Below are 24,954 nucleotides of genomic sequence, written 5' to 3'. Positions count from 1 at the left end.
TAGAAATAAATAAATAAATAAATAAATAAATAAATAAATAAATATTATTATTATTATTATTATTATTATTCCTGCCTGGGCCAGCAGCCAAACTGCTGCTCACACAAGAAGACGACGGTTACCCGCACTTGAGAACTCTCAGATAAAACAAAGCCCTTCTTTGCGCAATGCGTAGTTAAACTGTGGAACTCATTGTCACAGGAGACAGTGATCACCAACCTAGGTGGCTTTAAAGGAGGATTAGACACATTCATGGAGGAGGAGAGGGCTAGCGATGGCTCCTAGCCATGTAAGCTATGCTCTGCCTAGCGGCATCAGTGTTTCTGAATACAACACCCTGGAAACGAAGAGGAAGAGAGCTCTCTTCCTACACAAATCTGGAGTGGAGTCCCTAAGGTGGTTGGATGGTCCCTTTGGACCACATCAGCACGACGGGGGGGGGGGGGAGGTCTTGTCGCCTCTGCAACCCAGAACCCCAATAATAAAAATTTTATTATTTATACCCACGCGTGTGGCGCTGTGGGTTAAACCACAGAGCCTGGGACTTGCCATCAGGTCGGCGGCGGCTTGAATCCCCGCGACGGGGTGAGCTCCCGTTGCTCAGTCCCTGCTCCTGCCCACCTAGCAGTTTGAAAGCACATCAAAGTGCAAGTAGATAAATAGGTACCACTCCGGCGGGAAGGTAAACGGCGTTTCCGTGCGCTGCTCTGGTTCGCCAGAAGCGGCTTAGTCATGCTGGCCACATGACCCGGAAGCTGTACGCCGGCTCCCTCGGCCAATAAAGCGAGATGAGCGCCGCAACCCCAGAGTCGGTCACGACTGGACCTAATGGTCAGGGGTCCCTTTACCTTCACTATCTGGCTAGGGTTCCCCAGCTGCTCTGGGTGGCTTCTAACGTAATAAAAACTCAGCAAACATCAAACATTTAAAAATTCCCTAAACAGGGCTGCCTTCAGATGTCTTCTAACTGTTATATAGTTGTTTATTTCCTTGACATCTGGTGGGAGGGTGTTCCACAGGGAGGGCACCACCACCGAGAAGGCCCTCTGCCTGGTTCCCTGTACCCTCACTTCTCGCAGGGAGGGAACCGCCAGAAGGCCCTCGGCACTGGACCTCAGTGTCTGGGCTGAACGATGGGGGTGGAGACGCTCCTTCAGGTATACTGGACCGAGGCCGTTTAGGGCTTTAAAGGTCAGCACCAACACTTTGAATTGTGCTCGGAAACATACTGGGAGCCAACGTAGATCTTTAAGGACAGGTATTATACGGTCTCGGACGCCGCTCCCAGTCACCAGTCTGGCTGCCGCATTTTGCCCAGGCTTGCAACCCGGAGAGGTCATTTTGGTGCTGCTACCGCAGCAGTTCTGACTTCACCCATCGTCTCTCAAGACAGACAGCTGCCAACAACTGTGTGTGTGTGTGTGTGTTCCCCTTCCATTTTCTTTATCAACTGGTTCCCAAGCAACAACGTAGATTTGGAATGCAGATATTGGTACAAGACCAATTGCTGGCAGCTGCCCAGATTAGTTTTGGGTGAAGAATGGTTTGCTTAAGCCTGTAGGAACAAAAGTTCAGGTGCGGAGGGACGGGTTTCGAAACACTCCCAGTTCCATCGATAACAAGGCGACACCCAAAGAAACAGACCCAAGTCTTCATTTTTAATGATGTTTTAGGATGTATGTACAATGGGGGGAGAAGAAAGGTTAACGGATTTTATTTTTTTAAAAAACACATGGTAAATGCACTGCGATAAGAATGTTGTTTGGGTTTTTTTTACACACACAGAATATATATTTCTCTATATAATATTAACAAAAGAGATATAAAATAAGTTATACCTGTCCTGGGCTCTGTCTCCCGCCACCCCCCCCCCCTTTCCTCAGGTCACAGTAGAAGTTCAACAAAACGCAAAGCAACGAGGACAGTTCATCTCACTCTCGACATCAGCAAAAATGACGGGGTCAGCGAAAGAGGCATGATTTGAACCGAGGGAAGAGGAAGACCAGCAGGAAACAGTTTGGCTCAGTCTCTCCAGTCTGAATAAGGTTCAGGACAATTAGCGTATTTTTCGCTCTATAAGACGCACCAGACCACAAGACGCACCTAGTTTTTGGAGGAAGAAAACAAGGAAAAAACATATTCTGAATCTCAGAAGCCAGAACAGCAAGAGGGATCGCTGCGCAGTGAAAGCAGCAATCCCTCTTGCTGTTCTGGCTTCTGGGATAGCTGCGCAGCCTGCATGCGCTCCATAAGACGCACACACATTTCCCCTTACTTTTTAGGAGGGAAAATGTGAGTCTTATAGAGCAAAAAATACGGTATTTTAGAGATGAAAATGGAAGACAAGAGTAGGGGTGGAAGCTGTAACTGTTGGGTTAAGCGACTCCCAGGCAGGGCCATCCTTGTGTCGTGTGCCCCCAGCCTCTCTCGCCAACGGACCGTGCAAATGACGAAATAGCAGGGCATTCTACAGATTCGCCATTTTTATTGTGCACAAACACATCTGTGGTGAAACAGAAACACCGAGCAAAATTAAGTCCAACCACAGCGGAAGAAGCACTCGGAAAAATGTGCAAACCACCTCCTTTGTTTCAAGAGTACTAAATGCAGCAATAGCTTGCTCCAGCCACAAATCCTTTGGTATCTCCCCACTTCTGATGCTGCCATCTTTTCCATGCAAGGAACTAAACTTGTATGATTAAAAACCAGGGGACCTGGAGCCCTCCAGCCATTGCTGAACTCCATATCTCCCATCATTCCAGTGTTCCTTCAACAACTCCCATCGTCCATGACCATCCGCTAACCTGGCCGTGGATGATGGATGTTGTAGTCCCAGGACATCTGGGAAGTGGGAACCCAACGGTTGAAGAACACCAGCCTACTCTGCACTGTTGACACTTGTCCAAAAGCTCTCCAGTCTTTCAGACAAGGCTTTCGAGCTTGGGTTGAAGATACTGGAGATCAAAACTTTTGCCTGCTCTGCTATGTTCTTATTTGCAAAGCCGACCATTCTCAGATTTGCATTGCACAATGATCCTGGGTAGTGCTTGCAAATCCGGTGCAGCGTTCACCGGAATGACCTTTGGAACCTGGAATTCCTAAAACATCAAGAGTCTTAACGCAACACCTTCGGCCAAAGTCTTACAAGAAAATGCAAGCGACCAGGGGAAGTTTCCTACGGCTAACACAGGCCCACTGTTCGCCTTTTGCAGAGTTATTCTGTGTACAGATTTGCACCACGTGTACTCAATAAAGATTAAGGAGACACGACAACAGGCAGGAAGACTGAACGTTGAAGACTGCTGAACATAAATACTTCAGATCCACGTGTGTCTTTGAAGCACCAGTCTCATTCAGAGGTATTTGTCACCTAAGGGTGCTCCAATACAGAAGGCTCTCAGGGCTTCCAATAATTGCTCTTCCACCGAAATCTACGAGCAGAATTGCCACTGGTCACCCACATCTCAAGAGTCAAGGTGTGTGTGCATCTTGCATTCACCTAGCGGGCATGGCGGAGCCAAGTGGGCACCTCTGCCCGCTGACATTTCCCCACTACTCACCGGCCATGCCCACCCACTCTCTTCTCCAGACATTTGAAGCGGGTGTTCTCAGAGGCATTTTGGGCACCCCTGTTTTATTATGGTTGTTGGAAGGGAAATCGCAAAAATAATAATAGTTAAAAGAGTTCTAGTTTTGTTTTTAAAAGGCTGCCTGTATTACGGGGTAACAACAAACCAACCTACGGTCACGTAAAGCATCCTCAATAAACATACGAGACGTAACCGGCTGTGTTATTAGATAAATATATACTATTCATAGTATCAGGACGCGGGTGACGCTGTGGGTTTAACCACAGAGCCTAGGACTTGCCGATCAGAAAGTTGGTGGTTCGAATCCCCATGACGGGGTGAACTCCCGTTGCTCAGTCCCTGCTCCTGCCCACCTAGCAGTTTGAAAGCACATCAAAGTGCAAGTAGATAAATAGGTACCGCTCCGGCGGGAAGGTAAACGGCGTTTCTGTGCGCTGCTCTGGTTCGCCAGAAGCGGCTTAGTCATGCTGGCCACATGACCTGGAAGGTGTATGCCGGCTTCCTCAGCCAATAAAGCAAGATGAGCGCCGCAACCCCAGAGTTGGCCACGAATGGACCTAATGGTCAGGGGTCCTTTTATTCATAGTATCAAATTGTAGATTTCAACAGAAGTAACTCACACCTGTCTATAAAATGTGTGAGATCATGTTATTGTATTTATTTGCATTACTTAGAGCTTTAACTACTGATGAAGCCCAGGACGGCAAAACAAAACCAATATTCTAGAAATCCTTGTCTTAGACTTTGTGAAAGGATTTTGTGGATCTGTAACAACCTTTCAGAGTGCCTGGCGTGCTCTGGTCCATGGGGTCACAAAGAGTCGGAAACGACTAAACAAGAACAACAACAACCTTTCATGTGGATGGTTTGGACTTTATGAACGGACAGGTGGGATGGACACCATTACACAGATGGACCTTATGCATGAACTGACTATAGAATGATCTGATCCACTGGGTCTTCTGCTTTGTTCGTTGGTTGAACTTTATGAGTTACTTCTGTTGAAATTTACAATTTGATACTATGAATAGTATATCTTATTTATCTAAGAACACAGCCGGTTACGTCTCATGTATTACAGGGTAAGCAAACTGCATCTAAACTGATTTCTGAGTGAACGACTGAGATGCAGGTTGCAAGGATTTCGCCAGAGAATGCCCAGCTCTCAATTTCAAGAGTAGATCTCATCGGACAACCCAACCCAACCAGTTCCAGAATTCAGCTTGGTAAGTTTCACAGCCCAGCTAGGAAATATACCAGCTTGATCTTCATTGCTTCTTAGCTACATTGATTTTCCATAGTGCAATTGCAACCCCCCCCCCAAAAAAATATAGATTTAAGGAGTGCCTACAGCACAGGTTTAGAGGACTAACTTTACAGTGCTTACTCGGAAGTAAGCCCTGCCACTTTCAATGCAGCCTACTAATTATTAGCTAAACTGAAGGTGGAAGAATCTCCAGTTCAGGAAGTGGTTAATGAAGGGGACAAGAGTTTCGGTGAAAGACAGGAAATGGCTCTGGAACAGGAAATGCACAGCGGACCAATAGAAAAAGGGGGCGGGGCTCTCCAACGTGTCATCCATCTCCTCACCCCCCCCCTACTGCAGCGAGACCTCCACCCGCTGCAAAGGAGATTGCATTGCTATTCTGCTCTTAGTGGATTTTCTGTGGGGAAAACCAGACCGAAAAAGAAATAGGAAAATGTGGCAGGTTTTCAATCTGCCCATAAGATGGGCAATTGCACATGAGAAGCCGCCTTTGGAAGCACCGAAAGGGCCTTGGATTGGGACCTGCAGGAGATTCTGATACTTTACTCGAAAGCGTTGGGGCCAAACTCAACAGGAACATCCGGCAGTGAATAATGACAGAAGCTCAACCCCAATCACAGCCTACTAAGGATTCATTCATTCACACCACTTTGTTCTTATTAAGACATTATCATCAGGAAGCCAGGAGGTCACCAGGGAAGAGTTAATTGCATACTGGGGTGAGAACGGAGTACTGAACGTTTTACGGCAGGCATGGGAAACGTTTGGCCCTCCAGATGTTGCTGCACCAGAGTCCAGTGTCCGGTTCTGGGCACCAGAGTTTAAGAAGGATACTGACAAGCTGGGACAGGGGTCAGCAAAAATTTTTTAGCCGCGGGCCGGTCCACTGTCCCTCAGACCTTGTGGCCGGCTGGAGAAGCGTCACTCCCAGAGGCGTCTCTTCTTGGAATAACAGGTCCGGAATTGCCCAAGAAAGATGTTAGATTGTTTTTGTTTGCCACAACTGCTGCTAGAATTTTGTTAGCCAAGAATTGGAAAACACAAGAAGTCCCAACAGGGGAGGAATGGCAGATGAAGATGATGGACTTTTCGGAGCTAGCCAACCTGACCGGAAGAGTCTGCGACCAGAAGGAGGAGGAGTACCAGGAGGAATGGATGAAATTCAAAGACTACAGTGGTACCTTGGGTTACATACGCTTCAGGTTACATACGCTTCAGGTTACAGACTCCGCTAACCCAGAATTATTACCTCGGGTTAAGAACTTTGCTTCAGGATGAGAACAGAAATTGTGCTCTGGCGGCGTGGCAGCAGCAGGAGGTCCCATTAGATAAAGTGGTGCTTCAGGTTAAGAACAGTTTCAGGTTAAGAATGGACCTCCGGAACGAATTAAGTATGTAACCAGAGGTACCACTGTATTTAGTTAAATATGTTAAGATAACTTAATTGGAAAAATTTGCAAATATCAGATAGGCTTAGGATTTAAATATGTATTGTTAGAGAATAACATATTTAAAGTTAAAATGAAAAGAAAGAAAGATGTTAAGTGATTAAGTTAATTTTATGAGAAAATTGGTTTTGGAAAGCTGTTACAATGATATACACTGAAATTCAGCCAGGGGGATTTGAGGAAGTCACTTAACAATGTTACTAAGATTGGATTAAGTACAATTAAGATGTATGTTTGTTTGAATTTTTTTGGGGAAAAAAGAGAAGCGTCACTGGTAGGGGGAGCTGGAAGAAGGGGCGAGGGGGGCAAACAGTCCTCCTCCTCACCCCGCACCTCCAGCCCCAGCCGCTGCGCTTACCTCCCAGGGGCTGCCGCCGCCGCTTCTCGTGAGTAGGCCGAGTGAGCTCTCTGGCCCACAGGAGCATTAGGGCGGCGGTGGCGGGGGGAAGATGAGCGGCGCGAAAGGGCTGGCTCCGGAGAGGGGCTGCTTAAAATGGCGCTCAGCCAGCTCCCTTCCTCCTCTAGGCAGGGCAGGGAGAAACCGGGAGGAGGGAGGGAGGGAGGAGGAGCGATGTGTGTGGGGGGGGGATGGAATGGAATGGCGCAGCCCGAACAAACAGAATCCCCACGCCGATCCACGGACAGTTCGTGGGCCGGATCCTGAAGGCAACTGGGCCTGATCCAGCCCGCGGGCCTTAGTTTGCCGACCCCTGAGCTGGAGTATGTGGAGAGGATAATCAAGGGACTTGAAGCCATGCCTGATGAGGAACGGTTGAAGGAGCAGGGGATGGAAAAGAAGAGATATGAGAGCCACCTTCAAATATCTCAAGGGCTGTCCCATGGAAGAGGGAGCAAGCTTGTTTTCTGCTGCTCCTGAGATCGGGACCTGAAACAATGGATTCAAATTACAAGGAGATTCCGACTAAACATCAGGAAGAACATTCTGACAGTGACAGCTGTTCTATAGTGGAATGGACTCCCTCAGAAAATGTTGGGCTGTCCTTCACTGGAGACTCTGAAACAGAGTTTGGACGGACATCTGTCAGGAATGCTTTAGCTACGATTCCTCTTCCAACTCCACAGTTCTACGATTCCAACTGCAACCCCCACTATCCCTGGCCGCTGGCCACGCTCGCTGCTGGGGGTTGCAGTTCAGTAAACACACAAGATGTAACCGGCTGTACGTTTGAAAAAACAATATATACTATTCATTGTATTGAATTGTAGATTTCAACAGAAGTAGCTCATAAAGTTCAACGAAAAAAGTAGAAGCTTCATCAGTAGTACAAACTCTAGGTAATGCAAATAAATACAACATCGCAATCTCACACATTTTTACAGCAAAAATAATATAAAAACCGTCAACAACCGTACATACCACATATATCACAGGACAGTGGATCTTATAGCATAGTACTTTAGATCTGATATTTGATTACATTTTTGTATGAGGTGCATTACTGTTTATATGTATAACATCTGAGTATGGATTAAGTTTGTTTTACTTCTGCTGTGCCATATGGGTCACTTTAAGAAAGAAATTTTTGTACAGTGGTGCCCCGCAAGGCGAACGCCTCGCAAGACGGAAAACCTGCTAGACGAAAGGGTTTTCCGTTTTGGAAGCGCTTCGCAAAACATATTTCCCTATGGGCTTGCTTCGCAAGACGAAAATGTCTTGCGAGTTCCTGCGGGGTTTTCCCCCTTCCCCCCCCTTTTCCTAAGCCCTAAGCCGCTTATCAGCTGATCCGCTAAAAGCCGCTAATAGCGCTAATCCGCTAAGCTGTCCATGGGCTTGCTTTGCAAGACGAAAAAACCGCTATACGAAGAGCCTCACGGAACGGATTAATTTCGTCTTGCGAGGCACCACTGTATCTGTTGATTGCCAACACCTGTTACTTGAGTCAGTATTGTGCTTGTCCATATAACTCTGTAAAAGTTACTGCTTACAGCAGCTACTACTATGCTATAAAATCCACTGCCCTGTGAGATCATATATGGTATGTATGGTTGCTGACGGTTTTTATTGTATTTTTATGCATTATCTAGAGTTGGTACTACTGATGAAGCCTAGGATGGTGAAACAAGGCTAATATTCCAGAAATCCTCGTCTTAGACTCTGTGAAAAGATTCTGTGGAACTGCAACAACCTTTCGTGTGGATTGTTGGACTCTATGAACAGACAGGTGGAATAGACACTTTCACATATATGGACCTTATGCATAATCTGATTAGAGAATGAACTGATCCACTGGGTCTTCTACTTTTTTCTCGTTGAACTGTTGAAATCTACAATTCAATACAATGAATAGTATATATTATTTTTTCAAATATACAGCTGGTTATGTATTGCGTGTTTACTGAATACCGTATTTTTCACTCTTAAGACTCACCAGACCACAAGACACACCTAGTTTGGGGGGAGGAAAACAAGAAAAAAAATATTCTGAATCTCAGAAGCCAGAACAGCAAGAGGGATCGCTACACAACAAAAGCAGCAATCCCTCTTGCTGTTCTGGCTTCTGGGATTGCTGCGCAGCCTGCATTCGCTCCATAAGACGCACACACATTTCCCCTTACTTTTTAGGAGGGAAAAAGTGAGTCTTATAGAGTAAAAAATACAGTATATATTATGTTTTCAAACATACAGCCGGTTACATCTTGTGTGTTTATTGAATATGTGTCACGTAACCAGGGGGTTGCAGTTTGACAACATCTGGAAGGCCAAATGTTCCTCACGCCTGCTCCAAAATATTGCACCAGGTTCCTCAACACGCCTGGAAATTATTGGAAGCCAGAAGACAGCTCCGCATCTCAACTAGGTATATTTGATTTACCCACCCACCCAACGCCCCACAATTCCTTCCCGCCACCCTCTCACTCTGTCAGTTTCCTCTTCGACGGAGGGATGAGGTGAGACGGGAGCTCGTTCGGCAACTCATGGCCTTCCAACTTGACTTTGATGAGGTGGTTGGCCAAAGCAAACTCCTCGTCGTCAAGCATCCCGTCTTTGTCAATGTCCGACAGTTTCCAGATCTTGCCTAAGACAGTGTTCGGCAGCTTGGACCTCACCATCTCCTTCTTGGCGTTGGCGCCAGTGATCTTCCCGTCCACCGGCGAAAGCGTGTAGAAGATCTCGTCGTACATGGGCTTGTCCCTGGCCACCACCCAGTTGGCGTCGTCAATCCCTTCGCCGGCGCCCTCGCCGTAGCCGTGCCCAAAGGGGCCGTGAAGGGTGCCCTCGAAGGCACCCCCTTTCACCATCTGAACGGGCCGCTGGGACTCCTCCTGGCGCACCAGAACCATCAACTGGGCGATGTCACTGGCTAGCATATCCTCAACGGCATCTAGCAGTTTGCTCTTCAAGGGCTGGAACTTACTGAAGTCTTGGCCCTGTAGCTGCTCCTGAAAGACAGAGCGATGGGCAATTCAGCATTAAGAGAGGGGACCGCAATCACCTTTGGCTGGGTCGGGACGATATGGGATTGGGGGGCAGCTCCCATCTCCTGTGGGGCGCAATTAGTGCCAGCACCGTCCGTTAAGAGTTTGGGTGTAATCTTCGACACCTCCCTTTCCATGGAGGAGCAGATTGCAGCTATAACAAAGGCGGCATTTTCTCATCTCTGCCAAGCTAAGCAGTTGGCTCCTTACCTCTCCCGCCCTGACCTAGCCACTGTGATCCACGCGACGGTCACCTCCAGACTGGATTATTGTAACTCGCTCTACGTGGGGCTGCCCTTGAGACTGACCCAGAAACTCCAGCGGGTGCAGAATGCCACAGTGAGACTCCTTACGGGGTCCTCTCTGCGAGATCACATTCACCTGGTGCTATACCAGCTGCACTGGCTCCCGGTGGAGTACAGGATCAGGTTCAAGGTGCTGGTTTTAATCTTTAAAGCCCTATACGGCCTAGGACCCTCGTACCTACGGGACCGCCTCTCCTGGTATGTCCTACAGAGGACCTTACGGTCTTCAAACAAACACATCTTGGAGGTCCCGGGTCACAGAGAGGTTAGGCTGGCCTCAACCAGAGCCAGGGCTTTTTCAGCTGTGGCCCCGACCTGGTGGAACACTCTGTCCCAAGAGACCAGGGCCCTGTGGGACTTGACATCTTTCCGCAGGGCCTGCAAGACAGAGCTGTTCCACCAGGCTTTGGCCAAGGCAGTCTGACCCCCTCTCTCCTTCTGTAATCTAGCCCAATGGTTGCCATTAATTTGACTCTGAATTGATTTTAGAAGGTATTTCAATTAACTGACTGTGAATTTATGTAAACTGTGCTATTTTTACTATCGTTAGCCGCTTTGGCTGGGGAGGGTGGGATATAAATAACATTTTATTATTATTATTTATTATAACCAAGCCTCCTGAGAAGTAGCTCTCAAACGTTTTCCCTTCAGAATAAAAATTCGCCACACTGATTTTTAAATTGGTAAGAAATACATTTGGTTGGGGGGAGAAACAACTCCTAGCAGTGCTTGGTTTTGAAAATATACCTATCCATACCTGGAAGATTTAACGAAAGGTGTGAACTGGCCTTTGCAGCGTAATCTCAATTCTATTAGGTCTGACTTGAGACAAACTAACTGTCATCCCCTCATCAGCACAAAGGAGGCTTTCTCTTTTCTGATCTTTCCTATTTGTCAGAGTTGGAAATCCCTTTTCACGACAATATGTTGCAGAGAAGCACAGAAGAATGGCAACGCTCTTGAAGAGAGGCCTGGATACTAGTTCTGGTTGTAAAGGTAAAGGGACCCCTGACCATTAGGTCCAGTTGCGGACGACTCTGGGGTTGCGGCGCTCATCTCGCTTTACTGGCCGAGGGAGCCGGCGTACAGCTTCCAGGCCATGTGGCCAGCATGACTAAGCCACTTCTGGCGAACCAGAGCAGCACACGGAAACGCCGTTTACCTTCCCGCTGGAGTGGTGCCTATTTATCTACTTGCACTTTGACGTGCTTTCGAACTGCTAGGTTGGCAGGAGCAGGGACCGAGCAATGGGAGCTCACCGCGTTGCAGGGATTCGAACCGCTGACCTTCTGATCGGCAAGTCCTAGGCTCTGTGGTTTAACCCACAGCGCCACCTGCGTCCCAGTTCTGGTTGAGTATCCCCCCAAATTATTTTGATACTATACTACACTGAAACGTTTTAACGCTTCTTTGATAGTCCTTGAATCTTCCTGCCACAATTGCCATCACATCCGACCACACCACTGTGATGTGCCACACCCTTTGAGAACAACGGCCTTATGAGGAATGGTCGAGGGAGCTGGGTACGTTTAGCCTGGAAGAGGAAACTGGGAGGTGAAAGGATAGCCATCTTCAAATATCTGGAGGGCTGTCGATGGAGTTGACTTTTAATGCCCTAAATGGCTTTGGCCCATTAAACCTGAAGGAGCGTCTCCACCCCCATCGTTCAGCCCAGACACTGAGGTCCAGCTCCGAGGGCCTTCTGGTGGTTCCCTCCCTGAGAGAAGTGAAGTTACAGGGCCTTCTCGGTGGTGGCCCCCTCCCTGTGAAACAGCCTCCCAGCAGATGTCAAGGAGATAAATAACTACACGACTTTTAGAAAACTTCTGAAGGCAGCCCTGTATCGGGAAGCTTTTAATGTTTGAAATATTGCTGCGTTTTTATTATGTCGGAAGCTGCCCAGAGAGGCTGGGGAAACCCTGTCAGATGGGTGGGGTATGAAATATAATTCTGATTACGACGGCGGATAAAAATTACAAGAAAGGTGATTCCAACTCAAGGTTAGGAAGAGCTTTTTGACAGCAATCGCCGTTTGACAGTAGGATGGGACTTCCCCCAATAGACTCGTTTTCCTTGGAGATTTTAATGCAGAGGTGGGATGGCCATCTATCACAGATGCTTCAGTTGAGATTCCTGCATTGCAGGGGGTTGGACTAGAGGACCTTAGGGGTCCCCAATTTTGAACTCTACAATTCTATGATTAATCTGAAATTTAGAAGGCAGGCTGTTCTCCCCACCCCACCCCCAGAAAAATAATCTGAACTGAAAATGAGATTTAACTTCTGGCTGAAAGCATTCCTTCCCAAACCGGAACGTTCTAGCCAAGGTGGGCAGCAAAGTTCATCTTTGCCTCAGACCTCCCTCTGTGCAAGTGAAACTGAGGAGTTTTCCGTCCCGGTTCTCAGATGCGCTTTGTTTTTCCTGGCACTCACCTGCATCTTCTTCAGATTGGGAAAGTCTCCCGGCGAAATCTGATGCTCCCGCTCGATGCGCCCGTAGATCTCGCCCAAATTGTTCACGAGCTCTTTCTTCTTGTTGTCTTTCCCAAACACCGAGGGCATTTCCTTCTTAAGGGAGCTAATGATGTAGGCATGGACCTAAGGACATCACAGAAGGGAGGTGTAAATACTTTGCGACTGCCATAAAACTTAGGGAACAAGCTGTGCTACCAAAATGATTTAGGTTCTAAATGATAATTTTAGGTTATATTTAGTGACCAATATTTAATATATATTTTTAACGGCCGCTATATCTGAATTGTCTCTGTTATACCCAATTGCAGTTCGATGTATCCCTGTTGTGTTTTATGAAGTGACCCGGAACTGGTCTGTGACCGTAATAATAAAGTTGTTTTTCTTCTAAATATCTTGTGGTTTTTTTAGACAACAACACCTCATTCTCATCTGATTCTCCATCCCTTCTGCCCAAATATTCTCCTCTATTTCTGCAAAGAGCTCAAGGTGATTCCCTCTTTCCCATTTAATCCCAATGAACCTACGAGGTAGATTCATAGCTGTCATTTTCAGATTTGAAAATAAGGGATCAGCAGCCAAAATAAGGGATTTTCCGGGCACAGGTATGTTCAACTTCTGAGCCCCTCTGAGCCAAAGGCAGAAAGCCCAGCCAGCAGCCAAATGAAGCCTCATCAATAAGGGACAGCAGCGGGACATGGCGCCTGGATAAGGGACTGTCCCGCCAAATAAGGGACACTTGACAGCTGTGGATAGATTAGGCTAAGAGACAGCAGCTCACCCAATGAGCTTTACAGCTGAGTCAGGATTTGTCTCTCGTCTCCCAGGTACTAGTCTGGCTCTCTAGCCCAGTTTTTCCTCAAACCTGGGTCCCTGATAATCTCAGGTATGTTGAGCATCTTCCCCAAACCATCTTTTTATGGGACTGATGGGATCTGCGATCCAAAATATCTGGAAGCCCTCAGGTTAGCGAAGGCTGCACTACATCACACTGGTTCTCAGGTAGACACAGTTGAATTTTATTTTATTTTGCATGTTTCTGAGCAGGACGCAGGACGAAACAGATGCCTCGCAAGACTCTGTTTCAAAATACTTTTTCCGTCGTGACATTTCTTGGGTGCTTTGAGCGCAGCACAGTCCCTTAGGTCAAGCTATCCTGAGTTTCATGACTAGGACAAACAGAAAAAAGTGGTAGAAAGCAGCCTGTAACTGCAAAATTACAGTGGTACCTCAGTTTTTGAACGTCTCTGTTGACGAATGTTTTGGAACTCGAACACCGAAGCCCTGGAAGTAAATGCTTCTGTTTTTGAACGTGCCTCGGAAGTCGAATGGCTTCCACTGAGGTACCACTGAATTTTTCTCATTTTTTTCTGTAAATTTGCAGACCGCCTCGGTTTTCAAACGTTTCGGAAGCTGAATGGTCTTCCGGAACGGATTAGGTTGGGAAACCGATGTCCCACTGTATAACCAGAGCCAGTGTGATGTGGTGCTTAGAGGAGGGCTTCCTCAAGTGTGGGTCCCCCGGCTGCTGCCGGACTACAACTCCCATCATCAATGACCACTGGGTCCTGGAAGCTAGGGAAGATGGGAGTTGTAGTTCAACAGCAGCCGGGGGACCCAAGTTTGTGGAAAGCTGGGCTAATCTCTGGGACTGACCAAGTGTGCAGAAAAAAGCTTTCCTTGTGCACCTGCTTCCGAAAATCCCTTCAGGATTGAAAAACATCTTCATGTACGCGACAATGGCCGCGAGAGTTCTGGTAGCACAAGGATGGAAGACTGAAGAAACCCCAACTAAAGAATCATGGCAAGAAAAATTGATGGACTATGCAGAACTGTCAAAACTGACATACAAGTCAAGGATAACTGTGACTTTAAGGATGAATGGGAACCCTTTACAAAGTATCTGAAGACGCAACAAAGCGAACTGGACTCCTTGGCAGGTTTTGAATAAACATTCACAAACCTTTTATTGATAATAATCAGCTAAATAGTTTGAGGATCTATACAACTGTGCAACATGCAGAAAACAGCATTCTTAGAGAAACCAAAGACTGGAAACTGACGGAAGTCGGGGGGGTGGGTTTTTTTGGGGGGGGGGGATGAAGGAAAAATATATATATGCCGTATATATATATTAAAAGGTTAGTGTATTAACAGTCCATTATTGACAGAACTCTCACTGCTATTAAAAAAACCAAACCAGTATTTTGAAATCATTATTGTGGTGTGACCAGATGGGGGGGGATAAGGATGATAAGTTTTTGGATAATAAGTAGTTATAATTTTGAATATTATTTTTTTTTTTAAAAAAAGGAATAGGCCACTGGGGAGAGAGACAAACAGACAGACAGACATTCACCTTGGCTAGCCTCGCCCGCTTAATGAGGTCGTTCAGTTTCCGAAGGGCTGCGTTTCGGGGCAGGCTTTGGATATCCCTGAAGAGGTCCTGTTCCTCTGCTTCAAAAAGCTTGCGGTTATCGGGGATGAGGAGCGGGTGAGACCAGAAGGAGCCGATGTAGACCCTGATCACCTCGGGCGTGTTGACGATCTTCCCCAGCGACCACATGAGCGCGCCGTAGACCCTCATCAGCTGCTGGGTCTCGATCTGGTCGGCCTTGTTGAGCACCACCCTCATCTTGTCCTCGTGGTTCTTCAGGGCTTTGATGACCTCGGAGAACTCGTCCGAGATGTCCAGCTTGTGGGCGTCGAAGAGGAGGATGATGCGGTCCACCCGCTCGGCAAACCACTCCAGGACGGCAGCAAAGTCGTAGCCTACGTCGGGGAAGGAGAGAGGGGAGTCCCGTCAGAACACCAGGGATGGCTCCGTTGGTTGTGGAGCTCAAAGCCCATCCATGTAATAAGGGGCAGCTACATATTCCTACGGGGACGCGGGTGGCGCTGTGGGTTAAACCACAGAGCCTAGGGCTTGCTGATGAGAAGGCCGGTGGTTCGAATCCCCACGACAGGGTGAGCTCCCGTTGCTCGGTCCCAGCTCCTGCCAACCTAGCAGTTCAAAAGCACGTCAAAGTGCAAGTAGATAAATAGGTACCACTCCAGTGGGAAGGTAAACGGCGTTTGCATGCGCTGCTCTGGTTCGCCAGAAGCAGCTTAGTCCTGCTGGCCACATGACCCAGAAGCTGTACGCCGGCTCCCACGGCCAGTAAAGCGAGATGAACGCCACAACCCCAGAGTCGGCCACGACTAGACCTAATGGTCAGGGGTCCCTTTACCTTTACCATACATATTCCTACATTGCAGGGGGTTGGACTAGAAAGACCTACAGTGTCTCCCAGTACGTTTCCAAGCACAATTCAAAGTATTGGTGCTGACCTTGAAAGCCCTAAACGGCCTCAGCCTGAATGAGCGTCTCCACCCCCATCGTTCTGCCCGGACACTGAGGTCCAGCGCCGAGGGCCTTCTGGGGGTTCCCTTACTGCAATAAGCCAAGTTGCAGGGAACCAGGCAGAGGGCCTTCTTGGTGGTGGCACCTGCCCTGTGGAATGCCCTCCCACCAGATGTCAAAGAGAAAAACCACTACAAGATTTTTAGAAGACATCTGAAGGCAGCCCTGTTTGGAGAAGTTTTTAATGTTTAATTAATGTCCCACAGAGGACCTTACGGTCTTGAAACAAAAACATCTTGGAGGTTCAGGGCCACAGGGAAGAAGCAGCAGCAAAGTTTGGATTTGGTATCCCGCTTTATCACTACCCGAAGGAGCCTCAAAGCGGCTAACATTCTCCATTCCCTTCCTCCCCCACAACAAACACTCTGAGGTGAGTGGGGCTGAGAGACTTCAGAGAAGTGTGACTGGCCCAAGGTCACCCAGCAGCTGCATGTGGAGGAGCGGAGACGTGAACCCGGTTCCCCAGATTACGAGACTACCGTTCCAAAACCAAAGCACGCTCTCCCATAGAAAGCAATGCAAAATGGATTAATCCGTTCCAGACTTTTAAAAACGACCCCGAAAATAGCAATTTAACATGAATTTTACTATCTAACGAGACCACTGATCCATAAAACGAAAGCAATAAACAACATACTGCAGTCACACAATCAATCAGTAGCTGAACTGGGTTCCACACAAAAAGGAAAAAAAAGAGCCACAAAAACGCAAAATAAATAGCAAAAATAGACAGGCTGCAGCGTAACACTTAAAACTAAAGTGTGGCACTCAAATTGGAAGTGTTAACACAAAACGGAGCACGTTCGGCTTCTGAAAAAGTCTGCAAACTAGAACACTTACTTCTGGGTTTGCAGTGTTTGGGTTCCAAGTTGTTTGAGCACCAAGGTGTTTGAGAACCAAGGTGTTTGACAACCAAGGTGTTTGAGAACCAAGGTATCACTGTATATAAAGGTGCAAAATTATGAATGTTCCGCCTAGCCAGGAACGGCCGCTCCAGGGCGAGAGCTGCTTCTTATTTCTCCAAAGGAAAAACTTAAGAAACAGCAGAAAAGGACACAGCGGGAATACTCTGGCTGCAGCAAATCCCAAAGGAAAATTGCACAAGCGGCTTTTCACAGCCTTACATCTGCCCTGCTTTTCTCAGCCAAAGGGAGAAGAGATGCTTGCATGTCAGGCCAGCGGCGTAGCGTGGGTTGTCAGCACCCGGGGCAAGGCAAGTAATTTGCGCCCCCTAACCCGGGGCAAGGCAAGTAATTTGCGCCCCTAACCCCTAACCTGCCGCCGCTGCCAGCTTCTGGCTGCTGCCTGGGCTGGGGTATTCACAGTTCTACAAATCTTTGGCACTGGCTTGATCCATTAGTTTAACTTGGGGGGGGGAGAGAGATTGCAATCGTGCTATGTGCACCGAGAGGGGGGGCACGGTTGCAACGCAGTGGGGGGGAGAGAAGAAGAGAAACTAGCAGGAGAACCTTGATTTCCCTCTGCAGCTCTGTGGGGAAGGAGGGCGCAGACTGGGCTCCTTCCTCGCCACAAGATCCTGGCTGCGGGGCGCAATTCGGGAGGCTCGGCTGGCCGGGCCCAGGCCCCGCGGGGCTCCTCCGCGCTCCCCTCCCCCGGCCGGGCGGGCGGCACCTGCCAAGGCTGCGGGTTCCACTGCGCCTCCGTCTCTCTTTCCACTGATAGCGAGAGCGGGTGGGAGGAGGCCACCCGGGAGCCGGAAACGGGCGCCAAATAAGGAGAGCGGGGCGGGCCTGGATCCTGGCCTTGTTTGGCGCTTCCCCTCGGCCGGCGGCCCAGCCAAGCCCGCGGCGGCGGCGAGGCGATGCCCGTGCAGGGGGGCGCCCACCCCTCGGCCCCTGCCCGGCGCTGCCGCCCCAGCACCTGCCCGCTCCTCCCAAGGGGCCTCCTCTCCCTCCCGCCTCTTCGCAGCAGTCCTCGCGGGGGGGGGGGGACAGGCTCGCCTCTCCCCTCCCTCTTGCGCCCCGTCCCGCGGGCGATCCTGGCCAGGCTCCGGCTCCGGACCTCCTTGCTGGCGCCTGCTGCTCCCCCTGGTCGCCCAGCCCGACCCCTCCTCCCAAAGGAGCTGAGCCCCGAGGCTCTTCGGCGACTCTGGAGGCGGCGAGTGCGCCCCCCCAGATGTTGCGCCCGGTGCGGCCGGCACCCCCTGCACCCCCCACGCTACGCCACTGTGTCAGGCTTCCAGAACTAACAATTGCATTAAGACAAAGCAGCGCAGGGCACGTCCCGGGTTCGAGTCTCGCTCAAGGGCTCGTTGTACGACCCAGATTCAGATCTCTCTACGTTGCTGCACAGGAGGGGGTCATTCTGGCTCAATCGCTGCAGCTGGATACATATGGAATAATAAGAACTGTAGAGTTGGAAGAGGCCCCGTAAAAATCATTCCGAAAAGAACTGGAATGATTAATGCTTCAGGATTCTGAACAATTTATTAAGAAAGGGAAATTAAGTCTCTCTCTCTCTCTCTCTCTCCAAAATATTCCAGTCTTGACCCTCAATAATTTGTTGGTTTTGCAACCATACTGGGTCCGTCAACAATTTCAGATTTTCTCATTTCTTCGTATAGCGACGCTTAAAAGGCAAACTTGCTAAAAGTGATCTCAGCGTTGGCACCTGCCGCTGATCAAACAGGCTTCTTGGAAAAGTTTTCTGGCAAGGCTAAGTCAGCGCTTAGCAAAAGCACCACTCCCATTCTTAATTGTTCCAAGAACTGACCAGTTAAACGGTTTACATAAGGAGACGGACAATGTGTATTGCAGCGGTTCTCAACTTGTGGCTCCCCAGATGTTGTTGGACTACAACTCCCATCATCCCTGAGCTCTGGGCCTTGCTAGCTAGGGGTGATGGGAAGTGTAGTCCAACAACATCTGGGGAGCCACCGGTTGAGAAAGGCTGCTGAGCAGGAACAATACTAACATTAAAGGTAAAGGTAAAGGGAACCCTGACCATTAGGTCCAGTCGTGGCCGACTCTGGGGTTGCGGCGCTCATCTCGCTTTATTGGCCGAGGGAGCCGGCGTACAGCTTCTGGGTCATGTGGCCAGCAGGACTAAGCCGCTTCTGGCGAACCAGAGCAGCGCACAGAAACGCCATTTACCTTCCCGCTGGAGTGGTACCTATTTATCTACTTGCACTTTGACGTGCTTTCGAACTGCTAGGTTGCCAGGAGCAGGGACCGAGCAACGGGAGCTCACCCCGGTTTGGGGATTCGAACTGCCGACCTTCTGATCGGCAAGTCCCTGGCTCCGTGGTTTAACCCACAATGCCACCCGCGTCCCTAGCAATACTAACATTAAGACTCACTAACTCAGGCCTTTGCCAACCTGGTGCCCTCCAGGTGTTTTTCGACTACTGCTCCCATCAGTCCCTCCCAGCCAGAACTGAGCTTTTCTGCTGCTAGTTGCATCCGAGATCTCCTCCACACAGTCATTTAGTGAGTGAGCACCTGAGCATGTGCAGAGTGCTCACCCCCCACGCCCGCACAGCAGAATTTGCTGTTGCCATAATGACAAAGATGGCATGTGTGATGCAGCCGAAATTTCAGCCCTTGAGAGCAGAGAGAGAAGAAAGAAGAAACAAATGGAAAATAAACACCTCACACAGGAAATTTTATAGGATGCAGGCTCCTCTTGCAGAAATAAAATTCATTAAATGTGTAATTACAAACGAAAGTCAAGAAACCAGTGGCTGCTGAACGAAGGAGCAAGATCAGAACTGTTGTAATTGGATTAATCAAGATTACAGAAGCAGAAAGAAATAAGAATTTGGCACCCTGAAATCCAGCACACAGGAACTCACCTAAAATAGTTTAATTTGGACTTTTAATAACTGGCTCTTTTAATTGTATTGTAAGTCAGTATTGTGATAATGTGGCTTTTATTAGATTACTGTAATGGGTCTGAAAGAGGAGAGCGCAAAATATGGCTTGAAGCTCAACATCAAAAAAACGGAGATCATGGCCACTGGGCCCATCATCTCCTGGCAAATAGAAGGGGAAGAAATGGAGGCAGTAAGAGATTTTACTTTCTTGGGCTCCATGATCACTGCAGATAGTGATAGTAGTCACAAAATTAAAAGATGCCTGCTTCTTGGGAGAAAAGCAATGACAAACCTAGACAGCATCTTAAAAAGCAGAGACATCACCTTGCCAACAAAGGTCTGTATAGTTCAAGCTATGGTTTTCCCTGTCATGATGTATGGAAGTGAGAGCTGGACCACAAAGAAGGCTGATCACCAAAGAAATGATGTTTTTGAATTATGGTGCTGGAGGAGACTCTTGAGAGTCCCATGGACTGCAAGAAGATCAAACCTCTCCATTCTTAAGGAAATCAGCCCTGAGTGCTCACTGGAAGGACAGATCCTGAAGCTGAGGCTCCAAGACTTGGGCCACCTCGTGAGAAGAGAAGACTCCCTGGAAAAGACCCTGATGTTGGGAAAGATGGAGGGCACAAGGAGAAGGGGACGACAGAGGACGAAGTGGTTGGACAGTGTTCTCGAAGCTACCAGCATGAGTTTGATCAAACAGCGGGAGGCAGTGGAAGACAGGAGTGCCTGGCGTGCTCTGGTCCAGGGGGTCACGAAGAGTTGGACACGACTAAACGACAACAATTGATATTATGGAAGAAGATTTGCTGTGCTCATTAGGCCTGGCACTCCTGTGCAGATCCTGTGTTGTTTTTTTTCTAATAATTTACTTTATGTGATTTACTGCCTTCTGCATGCAAAGCAAGTGGTCTCCCAGGGAGCCCTTCTCCAAACAGACAGCTGGGTTGGCTAAAAGATTTTCCCAGACTGTCCCCGCATCCCACAAAAGGAGAAATGTTCTTGCTCCAGAGTCCGTTAGCGGTTCAGAGGCCGTAGAAGGGACAGGCGACCTTCGCAAAGAGGAATGAATGATGAATTTCCAGACTTTGCCGGTCTCTCCCACCTTCAAGGACGACTGGAAAGGTCAGGAGGACTCGGCAAAATGGGTCAAGCCTCGTTTCACACACAGGCCCAGCTCACTAATGAGCACAGAAAAGGGACATTTGGAAAGAGAAATCCAGGCCAACAAAGTGAGAAATATCAAGGGTGTCAGCGGCCGAGGCAATTATCGATAGACCCCGAGAGAGGAGCCTATTTATAGCCGAACCAACACGGGCGATGGCTATTTATAGAAAACGTTTTTTTCTTTTAAATAGCCGAGGAGAACGCACCCCTGGCACCCCTGGCATTGGAGTGAAACTTAGCCAGGGGTTCAAACAGCCACAAAAGAGCAGTAAAATCCGGCATGCTATCCCGATCTCCCTGCTCTGGGATCGAACTTAATCGTTAGTCCAAAAGTACACCCCAAAGCCAATCCTGTGAAGACTGGGAATCATTAAAAGACGATGCTGAGCAATACCTTCTGGGCTGGTGAGTTTAGAAAGTTTGAAACAAGATTTAAGTTACGTCCCAGAGAGGAAATGGACCCTGTCAGTTTGGATTTCTTAGTGCAGAAAGTATTGATCTGATGTGTAGAGTTTTTCCCTGTTCTGATTAATTCAAGAGGGTGCTGGAAGTTTCTCTGTGTGAAAGAAGCAGAAGGTTCATGATGTTTGGGTTATTCCTTCAGAGAAGTTGAGTACAGCTGGAGTAAACTGGCTCTGTTATATTTCTGTCAAGGTCATATTAGTGAGGCCAGAAGGAGCCAGAGTTTCACCCTTCTGGTGTGGTGTTCTGTACATAGTATGCTTCGTGTTAATGTTTAGACCAGGGGTCAGCAAACCTTTTCAGCAGGGGGCCGGTCCACTGTCCCTCAGACCTTGTGGGGGGCCAGACTATATTTTTTTTGGGGGGGGGGGAGATGAAAGAATTTCTATGCCCCACAAATACCCAGAGATGCATTTTAAATAAAAACACACACTCTACTCATGTAAAAACACCAGGCAGGCCCCACAAATAACCCAGAGATGCATTTTAAATATAAGCACACATTCCACTCATGTAAAAACACGCTGATTCCTGGACCGTCCATGGGCCAGATTTAGAAGGCAATTGGGCCGGATCCTCCAGCCCCCGGGACTTAGTTTGCCTACCTATGGTTTAGACTTATTACAAGTAATTGTAAGTTTAAGTTAAGTCTGCTGCAACTGGATTTCTCTTGGACAGGGCCAATCCTGAAGGTATTGGATTTGTGACCATTACAGTGGGACCTCTAGTCAAGGACGGGATCCGTTCCGGAGCTCCGGAAGGGATCCCGAGGTTTCCGCAACTGGAGGTGCCTGTTCTGCACATGAGCGAGAAGCGAAACCCGGAAAAATACTTCCGGGTTTGCCGCTTTCGCAACCCGAAGCTTACGTTACCCGAGGGTAAGGTAAACCGAGGTTCTACTGTATACTGGATTTGCCTTCAGTAGCAGTAGAGCTCTGCTGGATGAAGTTACCAATTGCCTCTGGTCTATCGTTTGGGAAGTCTGCAACATGCTTAAGCTTTTACTCCTCAGCAATGACAGTCCCTTCCACAGAAGCTGCTCCTTTCACTTTACCTCGGCTGATTCTCTGCTTCTCCCCGGAAAGGATCCCAGGGGTGTCAATCACACTGATGCTCTCCAGAACTGGATTTGGCAGCTGCGCACAAACGAATCTAAGGGGTGGAAAGGCAGAAGAAAAATGTCACAATGAAGTAATACAAGGGACAGAATGTGGACAATATTTCGGGTGTGAATTAAGCCTTGGCCCACTGCTTTTCCTCTGAAGTTCTCCACTGAAATGCATTCCATGTGATGAAGACTAAAGGGTAAAGGTAAAGGGACCCCTGACAGTTAAGTCCAGCCGCGAACGACTCTGGGGTTGCGGCGCTCATCTCACTTTACAGACCGAGAGAACCAGCGTTTGTCTGCATCCGCAGACAGTTTTTCCGGGTCATGTGGCCAGCATGACTAAGCCGCTTCTGGCAAACCAGAGCAGAGCACAGAAACACTATTTACCTTCCCGCCGGAGTGGTACCTATTTATCTACTTGCACTTTGACGTGCTTTCGAACTGCTAGGTTGGCAGGAGCAGGGACTGAGCAACGGGAGCTCACCCCGACGCGGGGACTCAAACCGCCGAGCTTCTGATCCTCCATAAAAACAAGCCCAATGGAGCCAGTGTGGCCCAGTGGCTAGATTGTCAGATTAGGACCTAGGAAACCCGGGTTCGAATCTCCACCTGGTCACAAAGCTCCCTGAGTGACCTTGGGCCTGTCTGTCTTTCTGCCTAGCCTACCTCACAGTCTTGTTGTTGGGAATTAAAAAAGCAGCTCATGGCCACTGGTCCCATCACCTCCTGGCAAATAGAAGGGGAAGAAATGGAGGCAGTGAGAGATTTTACTTTCTTGGGCTCCATGATCACTGCAGATGGTGACAGAAGGTCTGTATAGTTCAAGCTATGGTTTTCCCAGTAGTGATGTATGGAAGTGAGAGCTGGACCATAAAGAAGGACCATAAAGATCGCCGAAAAATGGATGCTTTTGAATTCTGGTGCTGGAGGAGACTCTTGAGAGTCCCATGGACTGCAAGAAGATCAAACCTATCCATTCTGAAGGAAATCAGCCCTGAGTGCTCAGATCCTGAAGCTGAGGCTCCAATACTTTGGCCACCTCATGAGAAGAGAAGACTCCCTGGAGAAGACCGTGGTGTTGGGAAAGATGGAGGGCACAAGGAGGAGGGGACGACAGAGGACGAGATGGTGGGACAGTGTTCTCGAAGCTACCAGCATGAGTTTGACTAAGCTGCGGGAGGCAGTGGAAGACAGGAGTGCCTGGCGTGCTCTGGTCCAGGGGGTCACCAAGAGGCGGACATGACTAAATGACTAAACAACAACAACAACAACATGCCACCTTGAGCTCATTGGAGAAAAAGTTGGGGTATTAATCCAGCAAAGAAAAATAATGAAATTCAAACAGAAAAATTCATCCTGAAATCAAAACCCAGCAACCAGTACTCATTTAATGCTCTACATGGCGAACACCACCATGGCCGGCCCCGTATGACAGCAGAATATCTCTTTCCCTTTAATACCAGCCTCCTGGATTTGGCCCTGATGTTTTGGAAGGAAATGTTCTTGATTATTTAGCTGTGCAAACAATAAATCAGATCTAGGCCCCCCTGCTAAGAGTTGTCTTCCACCACTCTCTGCACCCTCTTCCGACAGTTAAAAGGCAGCCGCCGAGAAAAATGTTTTCATGTGTTAAATTTAGGGTTTCGCCACAAGGGTTTGTTTGTCCTGCTTTTAAGCCTTTGCCCCGGCAGGAGTCCGAACTGCTAGTTAGCATCTGAGAGAGCACTGGGGCTAAGTAAATGCCAGGAAAGTCAGGAGGCAAATTTGGCCAGGGACAAAGGCACGCACAAAAAACATTGTTCCTTTTGGCACCTGCCTCAAAACAGCACACACACACACAAACTGTTAGAATCAAAGATAAACTAAAAACTTGATTAAAACACACGTCGGCATTTACTGCTGCTATGGCCATTGGCTAATGCGAATAAAGTTTTATCTATCTTGAGAGCAGAGCGCTCCTCACTGACCTGTTCAAGAAGGCATTGCCAAAGGCGTTCAGTTTCCTGAAAGGCTTCTTGGGATCTACCACCAGCGCATTCCCGGGAATTATGCCTTCCACATCGCCCTGCATCACGGCAATGAAGGAGTCCGTCGTGGGCTCTGGACCGATCCTCATTCCGGGGAATTCTTGCTCAAGGAGGTACCTAGGAACAGACATAAAAGCATGAGATGTGTCACTGGTTCCACTTAAGATGCTGAACGCTCAGAGGGTGGCCGCTAGTTGCAAATCTGATGCTAGGCGATGCCTCCTTTAGCAGGCAGCTCCTAAGACATATGAAATGGCAACCACAGAGCCTAGGGCTTGCCAATCAGAAGGTCGGTGGTTCGAATCCCCACGACGGGGTGAGCTCCCATTGCTCAGTCCCTGCTCCTGCCAACCTAGCAGTTCGAAAGCATGTCAAAGTGCAAATAGATAAATAGGTACCACTCCAGCGGGAAGGTAAGCGGCGTTTCCGT

General features: G+C 48.5%; 1 protein-coding gene and 1 long non-coding RNA gene across 2 annotated transcripts in view; both read right to left on the bottom strand.

The window, feature by feature from the left end:
* Positions 1–810: 810 nt before the first annotated feature.
* Positions 811–4,577, bottom strand: LOC309326096. The gene is made up of 3 exons (XR_014150138.1): positions 4,442–4,577; positions 4,148–4,365; positions 811–825 (listed from the first exon to the last, which is right to left on the bottom strand). It is a non-coding gene; the product is annotated as an uncharacterized lncRNA (long non-coding RNA).
* Positions 4,578–8,805: 4,228 nt separating this feature from the next.
* LOC309325974 (EH domain-containing protein 3) overlaps positions 8,806–24,954 on the bottom strand; it is a 34,796-nt gene continuing 18,647 nt past the window's right edge. Inside the window, exons 2-6 of the mRNA XM_081834416.1 lie at positions 24,465–24,641; positions 22,444–22,541; positions 14,879–15,291; positions 12,481–12,645; positions 8,806–9,707 (exon numbers count right to left, since the gene is read on the bottom strand). Coding sequence (XP_081690542.1) covers positions 9,180–9,707; positions 12,481–12,645; positions 14,879–15,291; positions 22,444–22,541; positions 24,465–24,641 — 1,381 coding nt within the window. The 3' untranslated portion in view covers positions 8,806–9,179. The remainder of the gene's footprint in view (positions 9,708–12,480; positions 12,646–14,878; positions 15,292–22,443; positions 22,542–24,464; positions 24,642–24,954) is intronic.

The sequence above is a fragment of the Podarcis erhardii genome (genome assembly GCF_964252035.2).
Source record: "Podarcis erhardii genome assembly, chromosome: 12".
NCBI classification, from domain to species: Eukaryota; Metazoa; Chordata; class Lepidosauria; order Squamata; family Lacertidae; genus Podarcis; species Podarcis erhardii.
The sequence above is the reverse complement of the archived record's forward strand: the minus strand, read 5'-3'. Positions and strand labels throughout refer to the sequence as shown.